The 24,332-nt window shown below is 39.9% G+C and overlaps 1 protein-coding gene across 4 annotated transcripts in view; it reads right to left on the bottom strand.

Moving 5' to 3' along the window:
• ASAP1 (ArfGAP with SH3 domain, ankyrin repeat and PH domain 1) overlaps positions 1–24,332 on the bottom strand; it is a 144,605-nt gene that overhangs the window by 13,868 nt on the left and 106,405 nt on the right. For 3 of the 4 annotated variants that reach the window (XM_014256080.2, XM_014256089.2, XM_088064558.1), the window contains 7 exons: positions 24,142–24,328; positions 21,688–21,773; positions 19,970–20,085; positions 18,129–18,196; positions 15,506–15,613; positions 13,830–14,058; positions 2,802–2,963 (listed from right to left, as the gene is read on the bottom strand). In XM_014256080.2, the coding sequence (XP_014111555.1) occupies positions 2,802–2,963; positions 13,830–14,058; positions 15,506–15,613; positions 18,129–18,196; positions 19,970–20,085; positions 21,688–21,773; positions 24,142–24,328 (956 nt within the window). The remainder of the gene's footprint in view (positions 1–2,801; positions 2,964–13,829; positions 14,059–15,505; positions 15,614–18,128; positions 18,197–19,969; positions 20,086–21,687; positions 21,774–24,141; positions 24,329–24,332) is intronic. The other variant, XM_014256098.2, reaches the window with a different exon arrangement.

The following is a 24,332-nucleotide window of genomic DNA, read 5'->3' as shown; positions in this document are numbered from 1 at the left end:
CAAAGCAAAACATGTATTACTCTATGCATCTTCTATACAACATAGCTAAAAGATCATTTATAAATTCATTCTTTATTAATAATTTTGCAGCTGAAAAAGCAGGAGGGACTAAAATAATCCAAGATGACCTTTCATACAACACATTTTAAAACAACTCACTGGTAGCTCTCATTTCCTGGCAAGGGAAGATTGAATGACATTGCTGTAGGGCATTTGTTTTGAAATAGTGTTTCAATTTTCTCTGTATAGAAGGAGATACAGCAGGCCAGTATTAGATAAATTTATCACAGATGTTTACATTTTGCACTGTGAGGCACATATTTTTAAAACAACCATGAATGTGATTTTATTCACAAAACATTCAATTTATAAGGATTGGTATTTTACCCTATGTAAAGAATAGGCTTGACTGATTTAATGACTAAGTTTGTGTGTTCCCATAGTCTACACTTTAGGCATTGGTAAAGAAAAGATCCTGGGTATACAGAATTCTGTCAAAAGCCAGCAAAATCCAAACCCAAGTGCTCTGGACTCCTTCAGCAGAAAGCTCCTCTTCATTATCAGTCACCATTTCCAAGGTATAATGACACCAACTCATTTGGTTTAGTGCCTTTTCAACCCCCTTTGCCTCTCCTTTTACAGCATGTCTTAATCTCAGAACCAGCTTCAACAACCATTAGTAAATTTTGTCATTGAAATAGATGCAAAGTGACATTTAATGATCCAAGAACATAAAGTACTTCTCATTCAAAAGAATGACACATTTTTCTAAATACCATTCTTGGCGCATTGATGTCTAAATGAAACAGCAGAAAAGGCTCGTGCTGTGCCTTGCTAAAAATATGTTTGTGTTTAGAAGTGGTGCAAAAAAGGAACTAAGGTAAAACAGCAAACATGTAGATCCCACGGATAAAGGAAGGAAAAATATCTCATGGTTGCTATGGAAATACAAAATAATCTAAATGACATTTTTAGAACATCTTTGAATAGTAACTCAATTTGCTTAGACATAAACTAAGGATTGCTCTGCTTGAAACTTCAATTAATGCACAGATTAGAAGACAAATGCTGAAATTCAACATAGCAAGAAATGTAACAACATAGAAGAAAGCTTCTGAAAGGAAAAGCAGTGAACATTTGACAATATCCTTAAGCAAAAAACACTAAGTCAGATACAAGAAACTCCCTCTTTTATAAACACAAAATCTAATACTTGCTTAAAAATCCAAATGGACTTTGAAACAAGCTTTTGTACAGATGTCAGCTAAGCAAACTGGGGAGAAGAGGCCTCTCTTCCATCCACTGAAGTTTAGCCTGCCCTGAAAACAGTGAAGAGACAGGAAAGGAAATATTCTTCCCTGGGCCTACTCTGACAAGGTGCTTTACTGCTGATCATCTTCAACTGCATGCCTGCACCTTTCCCATATTTTCTTCTTCCTTTATCTGTTGCCTAATGTGTTTAAGGAAAAGTTGGCACCTGCTTAGCATCTAATCCTATCACACCTTTCAGTCTAATCATGCTACATTATACAGTATTCTAGTATTTTCTATAGCGTATAGCACTTTAAGTGCTGTTTTGGACTTATTTGAGGTTTTTTACATATTTAAAGTCCAAGCTCTTCAAAACGTCTTTACTACCACTGAAAAAGTACAGGGCTGTTAGATTCTAGAACATAGGAAACATTATTTTTCCCATATCGCAGACCTCTGAGAAGTAGAGAACTGAAAAGATTCCACTATTTTTATTCCTTGAGAAAAAATCTTTGCTTTTCATTGGACTCTATACTTTTCTTATTGAATCCTAGATTAAATCATACATGAGTACTCCATGATTAACTACATTTAACTCAATTTGCTGAAAAAAAAAAAAAATGGTGCTTTTAGGCTAGCAATTTTTTATTTTAGGCTAGTAATTGTGTATTTATACTAGAATAGAGAGAGGATTCTCTTAAGATAAAAGTAGTGTAGGGATGATGCACCTATGTAAGCACTGGATTCCAGTTCAAAAATTTACAGATTCAGGGAAATCCTGCCACCAAGACTAAAACCACAGAAAATTACATGGGTCTGAGATTTATAGCTACGAAGAAAATTTGACTGCATAGAGCAATGTTTATTTAAGAGGAAGAATCTGAGTAGTCTGGAGAACAGTTTCCAAAAAGCATCTGTCAGAAATGTATTCTGGTAAAAAAAAAAATAAAAAAATAAAATGCACTGTTTTCTGTGTAACTTCTGCTGGTTGCAGAATGCAAACCTATCAGTCTTTGTGTATGTACAGACAACATCACAAAAGCCAAATACATACTAAGACAACACATTCCCACCAGTGAGGTGTGAACACTTTACAGGACAGGCGCGGCCCAGAGCCCAAGGAAAGAGTGCTGTGGCACTTGTGAGACCTGCACAGCCACAGTGGGGTCTGTGTGCATCCTGCAGCTGGTTCCTGAGCTGGGCACAGCAGCAGCACGGGAGGGGGCAGAGGCAGAGGCAGAGGAGAGCAGGGGCTGAGGGGCTGGGTGAGGGCAGAGCTCGGGCACCTGGGGCAGCCAGGGAGGCAGTGGAGGAGATTGGATTGGGCCCCAGGGGAGCGTGGAGCGTTTTAAGCTTTCTCAAGTGAGACTCGGCTGCAGCAGCCTGGGAGGCAGAGTGACAGAAGACAGAACTGCTGATTTATCTGAGCTGACGTTACATCGAGCTGCGATCATTGGAAAGCAAGCACCAGGTAAAAAGAAACCAAAGATCATATATCAGTCATCATAAAGGTTTTCCCCTGCCCTTTTGTTTTGCATTTCAAAACTCACCCCAAGGAATTGGGCCCTTATTCTGGGGTCCATGAGGTAGTGGGCTTGGTGGGTCAGAGAGGGTTCTTTTGTGTCCTGGGGGTGGGGGAGGTGGTCTCTTCTTGGAAAGAGTGGAGCTGCCACTAGAGGTTTGAGTGCTTAGAGGGAGGGTTGAAGGTGGGCCTGCAAAATAACAAACAACCTTCTTACAAATACATGTGCATAAACGTCAAAGCAGCACTGAAAATTTCACAGTCAGACCCACAGCAAAGTGCAGCAGAAGACTGAAATAAAAAGACAAGCCATGCCAAAACACCGTTCAGATTAAACGACACGTCCACCACATTTTTAACTATCTCAGCTGTGGGAATACAAGCAACTTGACAATAGAATGACATGTGTACTTATGTTTAAAAGAAACAGGATTAATCATGCCAAGATTTCTAATTTTAGGCAATATTAAAAAAAAAAAAGGCAGCATGAAATATTAAATTTAAGTAATATTTAGTACATGGGATTAAAATTGTTGTTAATTTATACCAGACTGAAAGCACTTTCTATATACGTGGGGAGGTTTTTTAGCCCTCCAGACCATCCCATACAAATTTTGTTAATAAACTGGAAGGCAGGAGGAAAGAAATAGAAATATGCCTATAAATTTTCCATTCACTTTCAAAATAGGATTTTTAGCTTGAGAAGATTTTCTGTAATTCTTTTTTCTGTAGATCAAATACATCAAACTATACATTCCAAAAGCAATGCAAATTGTTGTACATGGTATGAATAAAATAAACACCAGAGAAGTCCTTCCTGGGACTGAGATATTTTATGGTAGCATTGCTTATAAGAGCCAATGCAGTCACCCTTATCCTTAAATACTTTTATTTCCCTCTGATTTAATGCTAGCACAAGTATTATTCAACACAATGCATGTTTTACACAATATGGGAACAGATACAGCTTGAAAGACAACATAACCCAGTGGGAAGACAGGAGTTTTTGCTGATCAGCTTCACCATTGACCTTAACAAACGTAAGCTCAAGGAAGCAGAGCAGGGCGCAACTGGGGACGACTGCTCGAGTCAGCTGCCACCACTGCCCCAAGAAATGTAACACTTTCTGCAGTAGTTCTGCATTAGGCTAGAACAGCTCCAGGGGGGTTTGCTGTTGGGGTGGGTTTTGTTAGTTTGTGAGTTTGTTGGTTTTGTCTTTGTTTTAATCTAACCAACAACTAAGATTTCGCTGCAGTCTTCACTTGCAGTAAGTTTTGCACATCAGACAGCTTTGCCATCAGTCCAGATAAATGCAGAAAATTGACATAAAACTTTAAAAGCAAACTCTATTTATACCTGAAATTTCAATTCTATTGTCAGTCTATTTTTTAGCACTGTAGAACCAACTTGCCTATTTTTGAAAAGCTACCTTATTTGAACAGTATTTGAGACAAAACCTTCATTTAGGTACTTGACATATATCTTAACATGCAGCACATAAAACTAGAGCTGCCTTCTTCAAAAATATTTATGAATATTCTCTATAGGTAGACTGGAAATTATTAATATCTGTACTCCTTCCCAAATTATTATATATTATAGGAATATTGAAATTAGTGAGAAATAGTATTTGTTAAAATTCCTTTGGTAAAACATTTAACACTGACAAAAGTAACTTCAATGATTCTGTAAGCATGAATCTGTTTGTCAGATATTTTCAGCAGGTGACCTCCCTCTTCCTTATAAATAGAAAAGAAAAATTGAATAGAACTGCCCTTAATGAGCCAATAATTCAATCTATTCTCTTCCAGATTCAATCCTGGAAGGTCTTCTGCTGTGCAGGAGAATCTCTCAACCACAAGTCCAGCAGATATTTTGGGCATGGCTTAATTAATTGGCTACTTTTGTAAATCAAATTATGTATTTTGCAATTGTTCCCCTCAATTTACTTCCAAGTTCAGAAAACCATTAATTGGCAACAAGTCAAATGCCAGTGCATTTAATGATTGTTTCCCAGTTTGCATCCTCACCCTTTCTCATTTTAATTTCTTCCTTAAGCTCAAGTAAGCAAAGTAACTTAAACTGCACGCTGAGATGTTTCTGAAAGCAAAACCAACTTTTCTCATTCTAGATTTTGACTGATGATCCCTTAAACTCCTGCAAGGTAGCAATTCTTTCACAAATACGAATCAAAAGTTGTTTTGATTTGTGATGTAATGTGGAATGCCAAGGGGGAAGCTAGGAGCTATATTACATCAATATGTTAACAGTAAAGTTACTGAAGCAGGAGGTGAGCATGCGGGGCTGGCTGAACAGCGTCTGTCCTCTGTCCCTTGTCTCCTGTCCCTTGTTCTCTCTCCCCAGTCCCATCCCTTGTCCTGTCCCCTATCCCTAGTCCCTGTCCCCTCCTCTGTCCCTTGTCCCCTATCCCCTGTCCTCTATCCTCTGTTCCTTGTCCCATGTCCCCTATTCCCAGTCTCCTGTCCCTTGTTCCCTATTCCCAGTCCCCTGTCCCCTCTTCCCAGTCCCTTGTCCCCAGTCCCCTATCCTCTGTCCCTTGTCCCCTATTCCTAGTCCCCTATCCCTTGTCCCCTATCCCCTCTCCCCAGTCCCAGTCCCCTAACCCTTGTCCCCAGTCCCCTATCCCCTCTCCCCAGTCCCCTCTCCCCTCTCCCATACCCCCTGTCCCCTATCCCCAGTCCCCTATCCCCTCTCCCCAGTCCCATACCCCCTGTCCCCTATCCCCAGCCCCCTGTCCCCTCTCCCCAGTCCCATACCCTCAGGCCCCTATCCCCAGTCCCATACCCCCTTCTCCCCTGCCCCCAGTCCCCTCTCCCCAGCCCCATACCCCCTGTCCCCTCTCCCCTGTCCCCTCTCCCCAGTCCCATACCCCCTGTCCCCTCTCCCCAGTCCCATACCCCCTGTCCCCTGTCCCCTCTCCCCAGCCCCATACCCCCTGTCTCCCCCTGTCCCCTCTCCCCAGTCCCATACCCCCTGTCCCCTATCCCCTCTCCCCAGTCCCATACCCCCTGTCCCCTCTCCCCAGTCCCATACCCCCTGTCCCCTGTCCCCTCTCCCCCGCCCCATACCCCCTGTCTCCCCCTGTCCCCTCTCCCCAGTCCCATACCCCCTGTCCCCTATCCCCTCTCCCCAGTCCCATACCCCTGTCCCCCTATCCCCTCTCCCCAGTCCCATACCCCCTGTCCCCTGTCCCCCCTCCCCAGTCCCATACCCCCTGTCCCCTCTCCCCAGTCCCATACCCCTGTCCCCGTCCCCTCTCCCCAGTCCCATACCCCCTGTCCCCTCTCCCCAGTCCCATACCCCCTGTCCCCTCTCCCCAGTCCCATACCCCCTGTCCCCTGTCCCCTGTCCCATACCCCCTGTCCCCTGTCCCCTCTCCCCAGTCCCATACCCCCTGTCCCCTCTCCCCAGTCCCATACCCCCTGTCCCCTATCCCCTCTCCCCAGTCCCATACCCCTGTCCCCGTCCCCTCTCCCCAGTCCCATACCCCCTGTCCCCTGTCCCCTCTCCCCAGTCCCATACCCCCTGTCCCCTCTCCCCAGTCCCCTACCCCCTGTCCCCTGTCCCCTCTCCCCAGTCCCATACCCCCTGTCCCCTCTCCCCAGTCCCATACCCCTGTCCCCGTCCCCTCTCCCCCGTCCCATACCCCCCGTCCCCTCTCCCCCCTCCCCAGTCCCATACCCCCTGTCCCCTGTCCCCTCTCCCCAGTCCCATACCCCCTGTCCCCTGTCCCCTCTCCCCAGTCCCATACCCCCTGTCCCCTCTCCCCCGTCCCATACCCCTGTCCCCTGTCCCCTCTCCCCAGTCCCATACCCCCTGTCCCCTGTCCCCAGTCCCATACCCCCTGTCCCCTGTCCCCTGTCCCCAGTCCCATACCCCCTGTCCCAGCCGGGCTCTCCGCACGGTCCCACTCCCGGAGCGGGGGGCTCTCGGCGGCTCCGCGCACCGCACCCAGCGCTCCCAAACTGCCCCAAATCGGCTCAGAGCGGAAAAAAAAGGGCAGGAAAGGCATTGAAATAGTTCTGTGCGCTTAGTGCAAAAATTAAACTCCAGACATGAAGTGGAATTAGTACTTTTAACTGCCAATAAGAGGAAGAAATCTTCTGTACAAAAATAAACTGTAGTAGAATTAAAAAAAACACACTTAAAATTATGTTATATGGGCATGTTTCAGATTTCACATTAATTATACATATCCAGACGTTACAGAGGAGTTAAAAAAAATCCCTTCACAGCTTTCAGAAGTTCACATGGCATACAAAAGTGATGGGGAAAAGGTGTTTAAGGTATTACAAATTTCTTTCAGACTTTCAGACTCCCAGCATTTTTTTCTGTATTAAACTCAGGGAATAAATATGAATACAGATGTCACACACTAATGATTACAAGGCTGAAATACAATATAACTTACATTCAAATAAAAACAAAATAAAGGAAAACTTCAAATCACCATTTCAGGAAGAAGTATAAAATGACATCACGCTTTGAATAAAGAAAACACGGGGAAAGTTCTTGAATCAAAATCGCTTTTTGGAAACAACTGGTGAAATAATACAATGTCTGTACAATTATTATAAAATACACTGTATCACAGAATCACTTAGATTGGGAAAGACCTTTGAGATCATTGAGTCAGACACCGCCAAGACCTCCCCTAAACTACCTCTCTGCTCCTGTGCCTTTGGTATTTCCTTCTTCAGGAATGTCCTGGATTCCTTCTAGACTGTCTCCCAAGGGACTCTTGTCAGCCAGCCTCCTAAACCGGCCAAAGTCTGCCCCCTGGAGGTCTAAGGTGGCAGCTCTGCTGATCCCCCCTCTTTACTTGTCCAGGAATTTTGTGATCCCTGTGCCCCAGATGGCCTGCATCACCCATAAATCCTTCTCTCTTCACCAGCAGCAGGTCCAGCAGGTGCCTCCCCTTGCTGGCTCCCTCACCAGCTGAATAGGAACGTTCTCTTCCACTCGACACATCCTAGACATTCCTGCCCCATGAGAACAAGGGCCAGCAATTGTGAAACTTTTCCCAGCTGCTCACAGGATATCTCATCTGCCTCTCCATCCTGGGTAGGTGGTCTCTAACAGATTCCCACCAGGATATCTGCCTGCTGGCCTTTCCCTGATTCCTACCACCAAACATTTGACCCTACTGCCACCATCATTTTGCTCAGAGACTCAAAACAGTTCCTAACATATAGGGCTGCCCCACTGCCTCTCTCTCCTTGCCTTTCCTTTCTGAAGGGTTTACAGCCATCCATCGCAGCCCTCCAGTTGTGAGAGCCCTCCAAGAATGATGGCAGCTGCAGTTTTCCTGCTGCACAACAGCTTCCAGCCCCTCCTGTTTGTTGCCTGTGCTGCGTGCAGTGGTGTAGATGCACTTCAGTTGGGATATTGACCACCTTTTGTGGAGGAGAAACCTTAATTCCTACAAGACTGTCTGGAGGCATTTCCATGCCTTATGTCTTTGCTGTCACTCCCCTGCTGCACTGAGCCACCAGCCCAAGGGACCTCATTGGCAAACACTCCCTCAAACACTGGTGTGCTGCCCACAGGGTTACCTCCAGCAAGCCTGGTTTTGTCTCTTTCCCCTTTCAAATCTAGTTAAAAGCTCTTGCAATGTGCACTAACCCAGTGGCAGACACCATTGCTCCCTGCTCAGGATGTCAGAGTTACAGCCCCTTCCTGCGTGCCATTCCATGAAAATTCCCATCCAAACTGCCACACCATGCCCCTGAAGAGCACGCTGCTCGTGGTGCTCCCCCAAGAGTTTCTTCACACACGTCTGGGCTGGGCCCTGTTGCCCCTGGCCCTGCCTGTGTCCCCTCAGGTGCTGTCAGTGCTCTGGCCCCTGCAACTTTGTCACTGCCCCGAGGCTCCCCTGGCTGAGGAATCCTCCTGTGTCGGGAGCAGGGCTGCTGAGCTCAGTGACTGCACGTGGCTGTGTATTCACACACATGTACACACAAATGTGTGTGAGAAACCAACAGCTCAAAACAATTCCCGGCTCATAGTCTTAATTATATAAGGCTAGGCGAGATATCTTTAAGCAATAATCAGAGCAGTTACTAGATCAAAGGAATTTTGTGGTTTTAACCAGGCAGCAATTGAGCTAGTCATTTCCCCTCCAACAGATGTATTAATCATGATTTCTCACATAGTTGAGAAATTCAAATTTCATAAAGGACATTTTCCTAACAGAACCAAAACAACAAAAAACAGGAAGAAAACCCCCAAAAACTTGACCTAGAAGTTTTTCCTTTTGCTTCTGTCAGGCTTTCTTTTCCTCAGTTACTGGAAAGCAGATGCTTACAGTACTAACTGTTGTCATATTTTATCACTTTTTTGTATTACCAAGGTCAGGCTTTCACGTGTAAATAGATCAAATAATCTCAAAATTATTGTACTAAGGTAAATAACTGGATACGGTGTGCAATTAATAGTGCATTGCCCTTTAGGGTTTGTGCAGTCAGTGTAGTAACAATTCATTTGTGTACTTGTGAAACCATGCAAAGCTGTTGCCATCCAATCAAGAAATGGTGGGTTTAGAGCGTAAAAACTTCACATACGTAATTTTTTTTACCACTTAATGAGACATAGGGGTAAAAAACAGAATTCCAGCTAATAGTAGAATGGACACTGCAAAAGAGAGTAACTTACATTAAAAGTAGTATTTTCATTAACAAGTGTTGTTATCCTTATTTTTAAATTTCTCATGAGTGACTTATTGCATAGATATTATTAAAAGTCTTTTCAGTTTGCCTTACTTCAGATCACATATTTTCACTACTGAAGAGCATAATTAAAGACAAAATTATCATGATCACTCTGAATAAGAAAGCTAAGAATATACATTGATTCAACATTAGCATTTGAAGTACATTAGATAATTAATGCATAAAAAAGGTTCAGTCTAAAAAGAAAGAAGTTATATTAAAGAATTTTGTGGTTTGGGTTTATTCACTAATAAAAGAGCCCATGAAACCAACAGTCATCAGCTAGTCTTCCCTTCCTATTATGGTATTAAAAAATACTAAGTCTTAGTGGGGTAAGTAGCATAATTTAATCAAAATGTGCAACACATTTATAAAAATATAAAAAAAAACCCTCTCCAAGTATATGCAAGAGAAGTATAGAATCCTGCAAGCATTCAGAAGGAACAGGATGACTTCAAAGGCTGAGGTAATGGAAATGAGAATAAATACATCTGTGCTATAAATTAAGAACTTCACCTGTACATGAGTAGAGATGCCTGTTACGCCACAGTATGATACAATCAGGTAAAAGAATACAAAAAACAAACAAAAATCCAGGACCAAAGGATTGTTTGATATGGAATTTCCAGTAGAAACAGCAAATTTTATTGCTGTCCAGCCAGTTGTATTTCAGAAAGCTGATTTAAACAGCAAAGGTACAAAGAAGAGCTAGTGTGATGAAAGGGTAACATGAACCCCAGGAGAATGAAAATATTCAGTCAGATAAGGTAAAATACGCTTGGTTTGTTTAGTGTAACACCCCAGACATGGAGACCTGTACAATTTCCATCCAGCAGTGCCTTGACACAGCTACCAGCCACAGAAAAACCACCAAAGGCGAAGGGCAGTGTTTGTACATGCACAAAGTAACTTAGGGAACTCAAGAAGATTCCTAATCCTGTGTGCAATGCAGTCAGACAACTTCTAGAAGTTACTAGTAAATTCAAATAAATTAATTTGGTTAGAAATTGAGTCTGATCTAGTGAAGGAGCAGATAATGTGTCTGTGTCTGCAGTAACAGTGGACAGGAAGCACAAAGGAAGTGCTTTTGGGTTTAGGTACCTCATGATAGAGTTTAGACAGAGTGTCAACTATGCAATCTTGCAGGTGTTGAAGATCCAAACTTAACTTCATGATACAGAATTTATCCCTGACTTCCATGTTCATCTGGGATGAACAGGCAGAACCCCTAATATCAATTAGCTCTCAGCTATAGTGAAGGAAACCTGGATTAGACTGCCTAACACTCCACCAAAGCTAGTTAGCAACATCACCCTCACACTGGATTTGAAATGAAGATTGTGCAAGATTTTATTTAGCTACTGTGGCAAGTCATGAAACTACTTAAATATTGATTTTTTTTTTTGAAAGCTTTTTGTAAAACAATAGGCAAAAGACCTGCTAGAGTCTGGAGCCAAAATGCAGGTAATAAACTGAGAAGAGCAATAAAAAAAATTATTTTGAGAATATTACAGGCTAAACATTTGACTGAGATTTGACTGATTTGAACCTGAATAAGCTTATACAAACTATTGAAAAAAGGCACAGATTGGCTGGCTCAGGCAGCCAACTGCACTCATTCTGTTAGGATTAACTAAATCTATAGCAGAGATAGCAGCAAGTAAGACGCATCCACAAATGAGACAATGTGGACTAAAATACATGAAGGTTCCAGCATTTTCAGGAATATTTTGAAAAGTTATCAAATGGAAAATCTGGACATGAGTTATAATGATGTATGGAGAAATTTTAAAACATCTCCATATCACCTCCTCCCATTATTGTGCCTATAAAATTATTTTTAGCCAGCATGTCCACTGAAAATCATGAGCAAGAGTGATGTGCCTTATGTAAATTGCTTTAAACCTCCCTCCTCTCCCCAGCACAAGTTCAGTGGGTGGCTTCCTGACCACTGTGGCCCCTCAGGAATACCACAGAACTTGGCTACCAGGAACTTCACTGGGTAATGAAACAGAGGGCTACAGGGAGGGGGTTTTCTTAAAAACAGAACATGTTTTGGAAAGATGATTTCAGCTGCATGTCTCAAAGGATGAGAACCCATGAAACTTGAAAACTGTCTGCCTCCTAAAATGCAGACCTGCTAGACTCCAGGTCCTAGCAGGGGCCCATGCTATCTGCCAGAGCTTCACAGCAGCACAGGGACAAGATCAGATTTTGCTTTTGGACAGAAGGTCAGCTTAAATTTAAATACAGATTCAGTGCTTTTGTTACTCTTGCTGTTTAGGGAGCTTAGTGAAAAAAGTACACTATGTTTTCATACAATCTTAAACACAGGCTATTAAACTTTTTAAACAAAAACACATATCTAACAAGTAAGCTTGTTCAAATTTCAGTGTACAGGATATACTCTATTACTCTTCATCCAAAAGAGGAGAAAAATTCTAGGGGTTTCTGTTTTCTTACACAAAAAAATTGACTCTTTCAAAATTAAGATGTGCTAACAGTGTCTTATGGAAGTGGAGAGTCTCTGCTTCATCTTCTTTTAAGTAATCAGAGAGCTGGAGGAGGGGTTGATAACAAGGAGCAGCACAGTTTAAAATGAACCATACGTTCATCTGAAATGATGCATCTACAGCAACCTTTCCACTGATGAATTGTCCTTCGCATTTGTCACTTTTTTCACCAACTTTTAAGTTTTGAATTATTCCTGTAACATAGGCATGTATACAATGGAAATTTCTAATTTCACAGTATTGTTGAGTGTGTATCAACCAAAACTCCACTCCAGCATCACTCAGAGTGTAGAATTTCAGCATGTTTGACATTCAACCTTTCTGACTTACCCTGTGAATCTGACATTTTCCACTCTGATGAAGCAGTTAATGTTACATTAGAAGGGAATTTGGTGATATTATAATATTATTTCATTGCAACATAAATAAGGATTTCTTTGCATAGTTTCTAACATGAAAACAAATAAAAACCCAAGGAGTCAATTCTTTCTGAATAGCTTTGGTGTTGTGTTTATTCCCCAGTCTAGGAACAATAAGGAAATTCCAGGAACAGCTAGGAAAATGCCTAACATTTCAGAAACCAAAATACATACTTAGAATGAAATACGAACGTATATACTCCGCTTCCTGGAAAAAAGACAATTTTCTAGGTAAGTCTGAATGAGAACTCCACTATATAATAACAAAGAAATAAAGTTCATTAAAATCTACTGAAAGCTGACAACATCAGTAGTGTGCACAGATACCAGACACAAACTCATAAAACTTCCCCAGTAATTGCATGCATGATTAATTTCCAAGTCTTGCAACTTTATAACTGAAAAAGAAGTTATCCTAGGTCATGACGGAACATCTAAGCCAGTACATTGTGTTTGCAATGAACAATCCATAGCAGACTGTGAGACAGAGCATGTAAAAGGGATGGGAGAGTGGAAGGAAAAGGCAGAATCTTACAATACCAAAAAGCAGGTTGACAAAGTAAAGTTACAAGGAATACAACTGAGTCCCCAGGGAAACAAGGATTACAAAATCTCATGTGAAAACCTTGTCAAAAACGCTTTGCCTCAAAATGGGAAACAAAGCTGTTTAGAAGAGAGAGCCAAGGGATCTATTTGAAAGTTGCCAGTATATGACAAAGACTGATGGAACAGTAGTGCTTAAGCACAACATCTGAACCATGTGAAAACAAGCACCTGATGCCAACACTATCCTGTCCCTTCTACTCTTTCACATATTGGTGAGACCATCTCTTCATTTTTCCTGAGCAAAGTCAATTACCAGTTGAGAAATAAAGTTATAGTAGTGCTAACAAAAAGGGGAATCAGCATAACTGCTGAAGTGTTAAGCTATACTGTAACCCTCACCACAACTAAAGATTCCTCTAACAAGTGTACTGTACAAACACAGTTTTTCAATTTCTAAATTAAACATGTAGAAAGGAATGAAAGGTTTCTTTGTCCTAAAAAGTATATCTGCACAAATTATAATACAGTAAAAAGTTTTGTTCCATAAATATATCCTCTAAGATTAGAGATATCTAGGTCAAACAATCACAATCCACTGCAGCTGTAAGTCTCATAAAATTAACTATCATTTAGCAGAATATTAGTTTATTCCTCACCCACTCATGTTCAGTGTTATGAATGATTACAACGTGCCCCCCAGGTCTTTTCAGTTTAGAACATGTGTTGTACCACAATACTGCATCACGAAGAACACACTGTATCTTGAAACACTGCCATGTCCTTGGTTAGAGCAAGGGCAACAGTGGGAAAATCACTGCTTGCAAGTGTGGTTTGGAGACAGACTTACCTTTGCCAGCATTTCGAGGAGGAAGAGGAGGAGCATCAGATGTTGGAGAGGTGGGTGAGTCCGTGCTTACAGAAGCAAAGATCTGGTTGGTAAAGGCTCCGTAGGAGAGTCTTTGCTTGTCTCTGGGAGTGCTAAATGAAGGGTGAGTCAGTTTGTCTTGGGGAGAAATGCTTGAGGAGTGACAAAAGCTTTGGGGTCTTGGAGATCTTTCCTTTTTTATAGGACTAGGCTGTGAATAGAAGAACAAAGATGTGATATAGCTGTCTGTGAATCAGTGTCTAAACACTAATTATAGTCAGTATGTTTGGAAAAAAGCATACCAGAACATAATTTAGTGAACATGATCCTGAACATAATTTAGTGAACATGATTTTTTTCCTTTGTTGGACAAATAAACCCCCATTTCTTCCGTTTTCAGTAATTCAACCTGAAAAGTCCCCTCTTCTAAATGAAAATTAAGATTGTACCATCAACAAATCATCACGAACACAAAATTAAATTTAATGTTAAGGCAGGAAATAATGTACTAAATTATAATATATAAAATATAATATACTAAATATATATACACACTAATACATATATAATACACTAAATAAAATACCAATAAAAGCCTAGTAAATTTGAGAAAAGTAATTTTCAAGGAATATAGCACATTGCTCAGAATAGAGTATTAATTATCCTCAAGTATCAAGTAGATTACTCCACTGATGCCTAGTAAAAATGAACAAACACTCCTGACAGATCAGATTTATTTGGTCTCTGAACCAGCAATATAATCCATGATACAGCTCTATTTAAATGCTTCTAATTGCTCTTTGAAGAAATTTTACATATCAGTTTTTGCCTGCTGTACGTTAATGGGTGCATATGGAGCACGATCTGTTTCCCTGCAGCTCTGGTTCAGGTTATTATCTCCAGCACAGCATCCCTCATCCTCCAGAGCCTCCTCATACAGATGATTATTTTGCTCTCTACAAAATTTTGTCCTTGAGGACATGCAAATTACTTCAGTTTCTGAATTTTTCAGTCCCAAGTTCCACAGAAAATTAAGAAGTCGTCCACATTTCTTTCTGTGGCACTCATATAAAATAGGAGAGGTGTATTCGCATTTATTGCAGAAATAGAGCACACAGTAATTAACTGGCTTGCTAAAGTAGGACACTGAGGCTAATTTTTCACATGCTCTAGGATGGCAATTATTCTATGCCCTCAAGTTTTGCCTTTCCATTACTCCTTTTTTTAAAGAAAATCAGGAATAAATAGCACAGCACAGTTTGTGGAAAATAGAGTTATTTATTCAATAACTAGGTTTTTAATTAATTCATGGAAAAAATTAAGTATGTAAGCTTCAGATTTCCTCCAGCTAAAATTTAACAGTCTAAAATTCTGAAGAGGATAAAGCAACAAAGTAGTCCAGATCTGCTGATTTACATCATACTGTATGTCTTGTCAAAGTCAAACTTCTGAAACAGCCCATAATAACTAGGTTGACAAAGTATATTCAAAAAGCACTTATCCAGTCTATAACACAGGCCTCAAAATTAGTTTTTTTTCACAAGAAAAATATCTGTAAGAAAAGGAAGGCCAAAGTGGATCTCTAATTGCCACTTTTTTCCAGGGAGCAGAGATGCTGCCAGTTTTCGTGCAAAGCTGTATCCGTAATTCACACTCACCTTATCATCCAGGTCATCGTCACTTTCATCAATTTCTTCCTGCCGAAGATTCCATTCGTACTCCACATGCACGTGTGGGTTTAGCTTTCCTGCCTTGGCTTGAGAAAGCTGAAAGAAATAAAAACTCTAGTTAAAATACTTGCTGTTCTTTTGGTGTTAACTTAGTTAACACCAGTTAACCAGTGACAGTTTTGTGACAGTTTTGTAACGGCAAGAAATAAACTGGAGAATTTGGAAGTTTTACAATTATTCCAGATTCAAAGAAGAACAAAGCAGTTTCAGGGCAATCACACAAGCATCCTTCATTTGTTTGAGGTATAGAAACACAGCTAAAAGGCAAAAAGGAAAGATTTTCTCCAAATGGGCAGAAGTCACCATGTTTGACAAGCATTTGAAAAGATGACATTAAGAGAAGGTATATGCACAAAAGCAGAATTTATCCAGAGCCCTCCAAAAGGGCTTTTTTCCTTTTTTCCAAAAAGGAAAGGCAAGACCTATTTATACATTTTGGTAAATACAACTGCTGTCCCAGCAAAATCACAATCCTTGTACTTGGATCAAATGAAAAGGTGTTTACATTTTATTTAGATATTTTGCCACTTTCTCTCACTGGATGAGGCCAATATATCTTAAGCACAAAATTCCTCAACTTTGCCAGCCCAAGTAATGTATTTCACATTCTTTAAAAAACAACTAACTCAGTGATCACCAAAAAAAACTAATAGAGCAGTTCATGGTTATTTTGAGGAAATAAATTCTCCTTTTCAATGCCTAGATCTTCCCTCCTTATTTATTCCTTCATATCCTTTGAAATGTAGTATACTTGATAGTAGTTGATTCAAGAGTGCCTTTAACCGTCTTCCTGAAATAATACTGGGAATAAAGGAAGTATTTCCAATCTGTTATGTAAGGATTCATGAACCCACTTGAGCTGAAACTGAATTTAATTACACAGTCAAGACTCCAGTTACGCAACAGAAATGAGTTTAGTACATCTATCATAAAACAAACACCTAGTTATTTATCTTGTACTTTTTTATTGCCCGCAGCAAACAATGTGCTTATTCATGTTTCTTTTTCACTCTTAACTCATTGCTGCTGGAAAAAAAAAGGCAGAAATAATTTTCCTCTTCAAAAATTAAAAAAAAAATAAATAAAAAAAAGAGAAAATGCATAAATGCTCTGTGAGAGTTAAGTGAAATAATCATTGAGGTATTAACGCAATTTGGATCACTATAACTAAACGATTAACTGCTAGATAAGCTCACTGATAACATCCACTTGACTGTTTGCTCTGTAACACAGCCAGCTGGTCCACATTAATGGCAGATGTCACTTTTTTAAAGGGATACTATAAAGAAAAAAAGCAATCAATCCCAATTGTGTGCTGCACAGGTGATCTGCTTGATCCAGCTGACAGGACACTCAAACCACTGGAAACAGCACCTACTCACACAGTACACATGGGAGTAACCAAGAAGTCAGTCCCACCTGATCAACCACTGCAAAATGCTGACTTGCATCCCCAGAAACACAGAAAATTTCTTTGATTCGTGAAGGACAAGGTCTTTTGATTATTCAATAATTAATTCATGACAAGAACTTTCAATTGTCACAGGAAAGGTATTAAAATTACTGGCTGCAGAGCAAAAGCAGATATGCTCAGATCATCAAAATGAGGAAGAAGAAATAGAATTAAGTGGCAAGTGTTTTGTAAATTCTCCTGGTTTTGTCTTGAATATGAAAATGCCACAGTACTTAGACTTTTTCATACCTTGATAGTAATTAAATTCTCTTGCCTATAAAATGCATGCTGGTGGAACCTCAGAGGGCCAAGAACAAACAAGTTTGTTGGTCTGATGTAAAATCCTTATGCCTGGCTAAATGCTTCAGAGGAGTACTTGGGAAAATCCTTAACACCTTTATTTCTTGAACAGCAATAATCTTTTTGAGTGGTGTCTGTTAAGATCCCTCACATATTCTCAAAATTCCAGGAGGTTTTTCTTTGAACATGTTCAGTAGAGGGACAAAGTCCCACAGAAGCTGGTGTTCTACATCTTTTGATACACCAACTTCCAGACATTACATTTTTTTCTTCCCTTCAGGAAAGTAATTTTAAGTTGTTTTAATTCTACTTATAGAAGGACTTCCACAATCCCTGAACTATCTGTCCTGTTAAATAATCTGAAAAAAGCCAAAGTAGAAAAACACAAAAAAAAAAAGATCCAGACCTAAAAGGTCTTGACCGTTTTAATTTTACAGGGGTTGTTTAGTACTCCTGATATAAAAGCCTCTAAGAAGAACTTTTGAGGTGATGAAGCCCAGATCTCCTCAAATGATGTATTTATTGACATATCTGACCCTCCGGTACTTAAAGTCTATAAATACACTGGTTAAAATTACTAGTACTGCCACTAGAAGAAAACCTTTTTCATAAAGTGTTACAAAGAAAATAATTGTTGTGTTTTAGGTAAGAAAAGAGTCACCTGTGGTAGGGCCTTCAGATCAACCCACAGCCAGCTGGCAGCAATACCAGGTGTGAGATACAGTGGTAATGATACATTAAGTGTATCTTTTTTTAAAGAAGCAAACACTCCCCCGTGCCCCCAGGACCAGTCCTTACCAGTTCCTCACACTGGACAGCTTTCACTCGTTTCGCTGTGTCCAGAGCTGTCTCTCCAGCTTGGTTTACTACAAAATTAACAGTACAAAAAAGAGCAATTCTTTGAGATGTCTTAAGAAACAATTTATTACATTTCACTGCTTGTAGCACAGTAACTTCTAAAAGTGATCAAAACCACCTGTTCACTCTACAGCAGCTACAGCTCTTTAGTAAGTATTCATGCATTTCATGTATCATCAGGTTCTTTTTGAGCAGAAGCATCTGCTGGGACAGTTCCCAAATCCCTCCTATAAAGAAATTTAGTCATCTCAATCTTGACTCAGTACTTTTGCCAATAAAATGTACCTGAATAAGCAGGAGAAGCAAGCAGGCAGGGTAAAATAGCTCAAAAAAGAAAACCAATTCTAAGACTTTTTTTTTTTAAAAAAGGGTAAATGTCAATCCAAGCAGATTTTACTTTGATTAATATGCAGAGGCTTGAAGCTTTAATTTGGTGACATTTGAACAAGAATAAATTTAAATAAATTTAAAACTTTCTAGCTTTGTCTTTTTCCAAGCTATAAAATGGTTTACAATTTAAAATCAGAAAGAAGGTGATAATCTGAGGCTGCTGGGAGTTCCTCAGGCACAGCACCTAATGGAATCCTTCCTGGATGTTCAGTAGCAAATCTCAGTAAACAAAAACAACTCCCACATCTGTTGTGGATAAACCCAAGGTAAAATGTACTCACAGTCCATCAGTAAATGCCATGGGGCTGGAACAGAGAATGCTCTACAGCACATTCAGATTGTAAAGCATTTCTGTGATCAGGAACTGAAAATTATCAAACTGAGATCTATAATATCTCTGTGAAATATTACATAGAGAATGCCAGTTAGGAATCCTTGAAAATACAGAGCAGTCCTCTAGAAAGGCCTGTGACTTTGAAAGAATTCAGATCCCTAGAAGAAAGATTTACTTATGGAAAGATCTATCAGAGATGGCTCAATATGAAAATGAACAGATAGTACTTCTTATATGAAGCCAACACCCAGAAAAGTAATGGTGACGTAGAAAAAGGGAGAAATAAAATCCAGTTTGCATCAGCTGTTATGAAAACTTCTCTCCTATACCATTAACTGACTGAATGTAAATGTTTTATAGACACACTGATCACATTTAACTCCTGGGCTTAACAAGCTGGATTCCTTCTTAACTCATGAAAAATGGGATCAGCTTTCTCAGCTCCCTTTCAGTTTCTCTTTGTACCTACACATATGAGGAGGTAGGTGTAACACTTACGGTACCTGTATCAGTTCATTTCTCATAATGGCATCCCAAAAGTTTAACTGGAAATAGAATCTGTTTGCTCACAGCTAGGATAATTTCTTTTTCTGTACATGGTCTCCCCTAACCAGTGGCAGTGTTGGCTGGGACATGCTGCATGAAACCACAGCACCAGCTGCCATTGACATCAACAGAAGAATTAAGTGCTGTGTACATAAAGCCCACATATCTAAGAGTGGAATTAAATATTTGAAGCATTATAACATACAAATTCTAGAATAAACAATAAACCTAAATTCCAATTTAAAATGGGTCAGAAACAGAACTCTCTGAACTCTGATTAGGGTTTGCCATTAGTATTTCATATTAGGAATTATTGTAACTATTATCTTCTAAGAATTCCAGTTCTTGAATGAATGTTTCCTTTAGGCTTGTTGTAGATAAGGTCTTCATCTTTCTACCACAGTTTTATTTTACAAGTTTACTTACCAGAGAGAAATAAACAAAAGTGGCTAAAATATTGGGAAGAAATTTTAGGAGATCCGTATTTCCTGGTTTTAAATAATTAACTTACCTACATCAATAGTTGGCTTCCCCCTCAAAAGCAATTTCAAACACTCAGGCTTATTATATATACTGCAGTAGTGTAGAACTGTATTACCCAATGCTGTTTGTTTGTCCAGGTTTCCACTAAAAAAAAAAAACAAAACAATCAAGAAAAGTACAGTAGCTGTGCTATTAATTTATTCATTCCAGATCTAGCATCCCTATAAATAGTAATTGCATAAAAAACTTTACTGGACAAATAGGAAGTAGGACAAAAAATATTTAAATTAAACATTACTTTCAAAGACTATTAAGAATTTTTCCAAGAACACTGGAAATATCTGAGCTGTGACTGAAAAGGACTGAAAGTCCACAGATGATCATTCAAAAAAATAAAGTGAAATTCAGAGACTCAAACCTAGACCTCTCTAAGTCCATGCCAGTTGTTTTCCACTTGCCACTCCACTGTAATTCTTTTTTCAAACATGTTAAGTTAGCACAATAGAAATATCTGAAAAATAATTCTGATACAGTTAAGATAGGTTAATAAATTCCATGCAGCTAAGGAACTATCAAGAGGGCAGCTGTGAGAATGAACATAGGAGTTGTAAGAAGGAATATAAGGACAACACATCAAGTTAGGGAAAAAACAAATGTGCAAAGGGTCTCACACAGGGCTTTTTAAAAGCTGTACTTCCTTCAGTTTTCAACTTCTAAACCCAGGTTTTCTCAAAAACTGTTACTGACATTTTGGGAACAATAAAACATTTCCATAAACTAGAAAAGCAAAGCTCAGGAGATGACAGCTTTTCCCAGTTTGGAAATATTGGACAGAATTGGACAGTATTTTCCAGTATTGGACAGTAAGAGCCCACAGGGCTGTAAAGATGGTCCTAAACTTGAGACTGCCACAAAAAAACATCCAGCAGACAGAAACACAAGGTTATAGCTGTCTGAAGAAACTAAGAAGCTTCATAACTAATCAAAATAATTTGAAATAATCATCCAAAAGAAAAAAAAACCATTTAATAATGCTCAAAATAGCAATTTGGGTTTCTAAAACGTTTTTCAAATTATGAACTCAAAGAGCTTGAAAATATTGGAATGTTATTTTTCCTTTGTTACTTTAGTAACACTCTCCTATAATCAGCACTCACACTTTTCACTAAGGTTTTTCACTTCTAGGAACACATCCCTTAAAGAAAAACTCAGCCAATAAACTAGATGTTGAAAATTACTAATTAAGAAGTTTTGCTCTCAATAGTTTTAATACAGTTTATTAACTACTGGAACATCTTTTTCAAAGTCAATTTAGCATCTGTTCATAATTTTCTGTGTGTTTTGTTTGAATTTTCTGTTCATAGTCTTCTACTCTTACAATTCCTTTGCATGTGTCCTGTATTTGGTACATTTACCTGCCATCCCTCCTGGACCTGAACTATTTGTTTGCATGGCTTCATATCATCATGTGCTCTAAATCAATGCTCTCTCATGCACTACAGAGTTTTTCCTTTCATCCTATTTTTATGTAACTGCTTCCAATGCTTTTAATCTACACAACTTTCCCTCTCTCTACTGACCAGGAGCACAAAGATCGACTCAAAGGTACTAAACTATTCTCTTCTGAAACATATCTAAGGAGAAAGATTATAAATTCTCAGCAAACCCTGTCAAAGGCACTGCCAGGATTACTCTGAACACCCACAATTGTCATGTGCTATGTAATAGTAAGTCAGCAATCCATACCAGTTTTGTACAAGGAAGTCAACCAGATGGAGAGAGGTTTGGTCAGCAGTCCGGACTGCTAAATGAAGTGCTGTTTCACCTGGCTCCTAAACACACATAAATAGAAGTTAGATTTCTGTCTAATTTACAAAGCTTGTGTATCAGACCTATGAGATACATCTCATTCACTCTTTACAAGTCTTTAGAAATAAAAATATTATGATGAAAATGATTATTATCTTTTTTTGTCTCTAAAAGACCCTATGTGCTTCAAAGGAAAGAGCATTACACTTCCCAAGATCTCAGCTTTCCTAAACCAAATTTTCACCTTTCCCAGCTGGATAGAACAACCCTGAGGAGCCTTTAACCATTTTAGCTACCAGTAACTGAAAGGGATCCTGTCAAGGAATACTGAGGAAATTTGCAGTACTTGTTTTACAACAGCCTGGTGAGCACCAAGCAAAGTCACAACATTATCTCCTAGAGAAACAGCATCACAAAAATCAGAGTCCTACATACATTAAAACTCCTACAGATTTTCAGAACAGCTGAAGTTGGAAAGGACCTGTCAAGTTACTGTAGACCAACCTCTCCCTGCCCAAGCAGGGCCACCAAGGACCAGTTGCCCAGGACCATGTCCAAATGGCTTTGGAATATCTCCAAGGATGGAGACGCCATATCCCTGGGCAACTTGTGCCAGTGTTTGGTCATTCTCACAATACAAAAAGGTTTCCTGATGTTCAGAGGGCACTCCCTGTGCTCCAGTCTGTGCCATTGCCTTTGGTCCCATCACTGGACACCACTGGGCTCCATCTTCATTCCACCCTCCCTGCAGCTATTTCCATACAACAATGAGATGCCCCTGAGCCTCCTCCCAGCTGAACAGTCCCAGATCTCGGAGCCTTTCCAGGTGCTCCAGACTCTCAGACATGTTTGTGGCCCTTCACTTCATTCTCTCCAGCATGTCCAAGTCACTCTTGTCATGGGAAGCCCAGACCTGGGCACAGCCCTGCAGCTGTGGCCTCAGCAGTGCTGAGTGAAGGATCACTGCCCTTCATGTGCTGGCAATGTGTCCACACTGCCTGGAATGCCACTGTCACCTCTGCCACAAGGGCACCCTGCTGGCCCTTGCTCACTTTGGTGTCCATCTGGACCCTCGGGTCTCTTTTGGCAGAGCTGGGCAGTTCCCAGCATAAAGTAGGCACATGGGGGTCTCCCCCATATATAGGGTTTCTCCTCGTCAAGCTTGAATTCAATCATACTTTATTTTCTATACATATCATACGCATTAATGCACTGAAATAGAACCAGAAATGCTGTTTAATTCCTTTTAAAAGTTGCACGAGAAGTTAATCTAAATTTAGATTTCATTAACTCCTACTGATCATAAAGAAAAATTAAAAAAACATATTACAGGATATATACTTAGAATTAAAGTCTTAATTAAAAAAGTATTATTTTATTAAACATCAAAGAATTTGCAGAAGAGAATGCTGCAAATTACATTTAAATTGGTGCTCACAGCTTTCTAGACATCACTGACTGTAATGGCTAGGAAGACTAAGGAGCTAATTCTGTGGTAACTGCTTGTGGATGACAAATACAGAAAACTGACCTTGCAGTCAGGGAATTTGTAACATGTTTTCATGATAAGCACTCTGTGATAGCTCAAGTGCTGAGACCATACTGAACTTACCCCTTTCACTGAACACAGACAGGCACTGTCTGCACCAACTTAGCTATTTTCACACAACTTGTGGAAAACATTCTCTGACATGTCTCCAGGTTGGGAGAAAAGACTGCTGAGCAAATGGTTACATGGCATTAATTATCTATTATCTATAAAAGCAGGTTATATACTCATGATTAACATTTGTCCATGAATAATTGAGGTCAACCCAGACTGATTTTTCAGAAAAACTGTTACTGATTTCAGAAGGAAGATCAAGTACTCAAAACTTGATACACACACACACACAAAAGAACTTTTCAGGTTGAAAGAAATTGTACTTCTGTAGATGTCTCATCAGAAGCTGAGAAGTCATCAGATTTATTCTTTCCTCGTCTACAGTAAACAGAGACTTGCAGACAGTCAATAACATGTTTCTTCAGCCACTATTTTAAACACAGGTATGATACTGTGATATGTGGTACCAGGTGACCCTGGGCTATCAAGTCAGTTCTTTGGGACTTTTCTAAGAGACACATTGCAGAACAGGTGCTTTTCAACACACTACAATGGCACCAAAACAGTGTATGATATCACTATTTCATTTCACAGTCCTTTAGATCAATTGATGACGAAAGATAGTGTTCCTTTCCCTCCCTACAAGGATGCAACATTAAGGAATGAAAGAAAAGCCCCAACATTTTCATCTGTTATTTATTTTGTTTTATCAAAGTAGAGTCACAGATCCTGGGCATTTTACAAATACACATGATTTAAAATAGTAATTGTTTACCTGATAAGCTTACCTGTCCAGGTTCCAGCAGTGGCTCCATTAGCTCTACCCCCTCTGCATAGACTTGAATTAGTGCAAGTAAATCCCTGGATTTGACAGCCTCAAGTAATTCACTCAGTTTAGCTGCCGCAGATGCACAAGTCTTCCTAGAGAACTTATGATCTACATATTTAGCAGTGATAAATTCTTTACGTGCAGTCCTAT

The sequence above is a fragment of the Pseudopodoces humilis genome, chromosome 1 (genome assembly GCF_049639895.1).
Source record: "Pseudopodoces humilis isolate 2021_Gansu_Grassland_sample_001 chromosome 1, ASM4963989v1, whole genome shotgun sequence".
Lineage (NCBI taxonomy): Eukaryota > Metazoa > Chordata > Aves > Passeriformes > Paridae > Pseudopodoces > Pseudopodoces humilis.
This window is presented reverse-complemented; position numbering and strand designations above follow the sequence as displayed.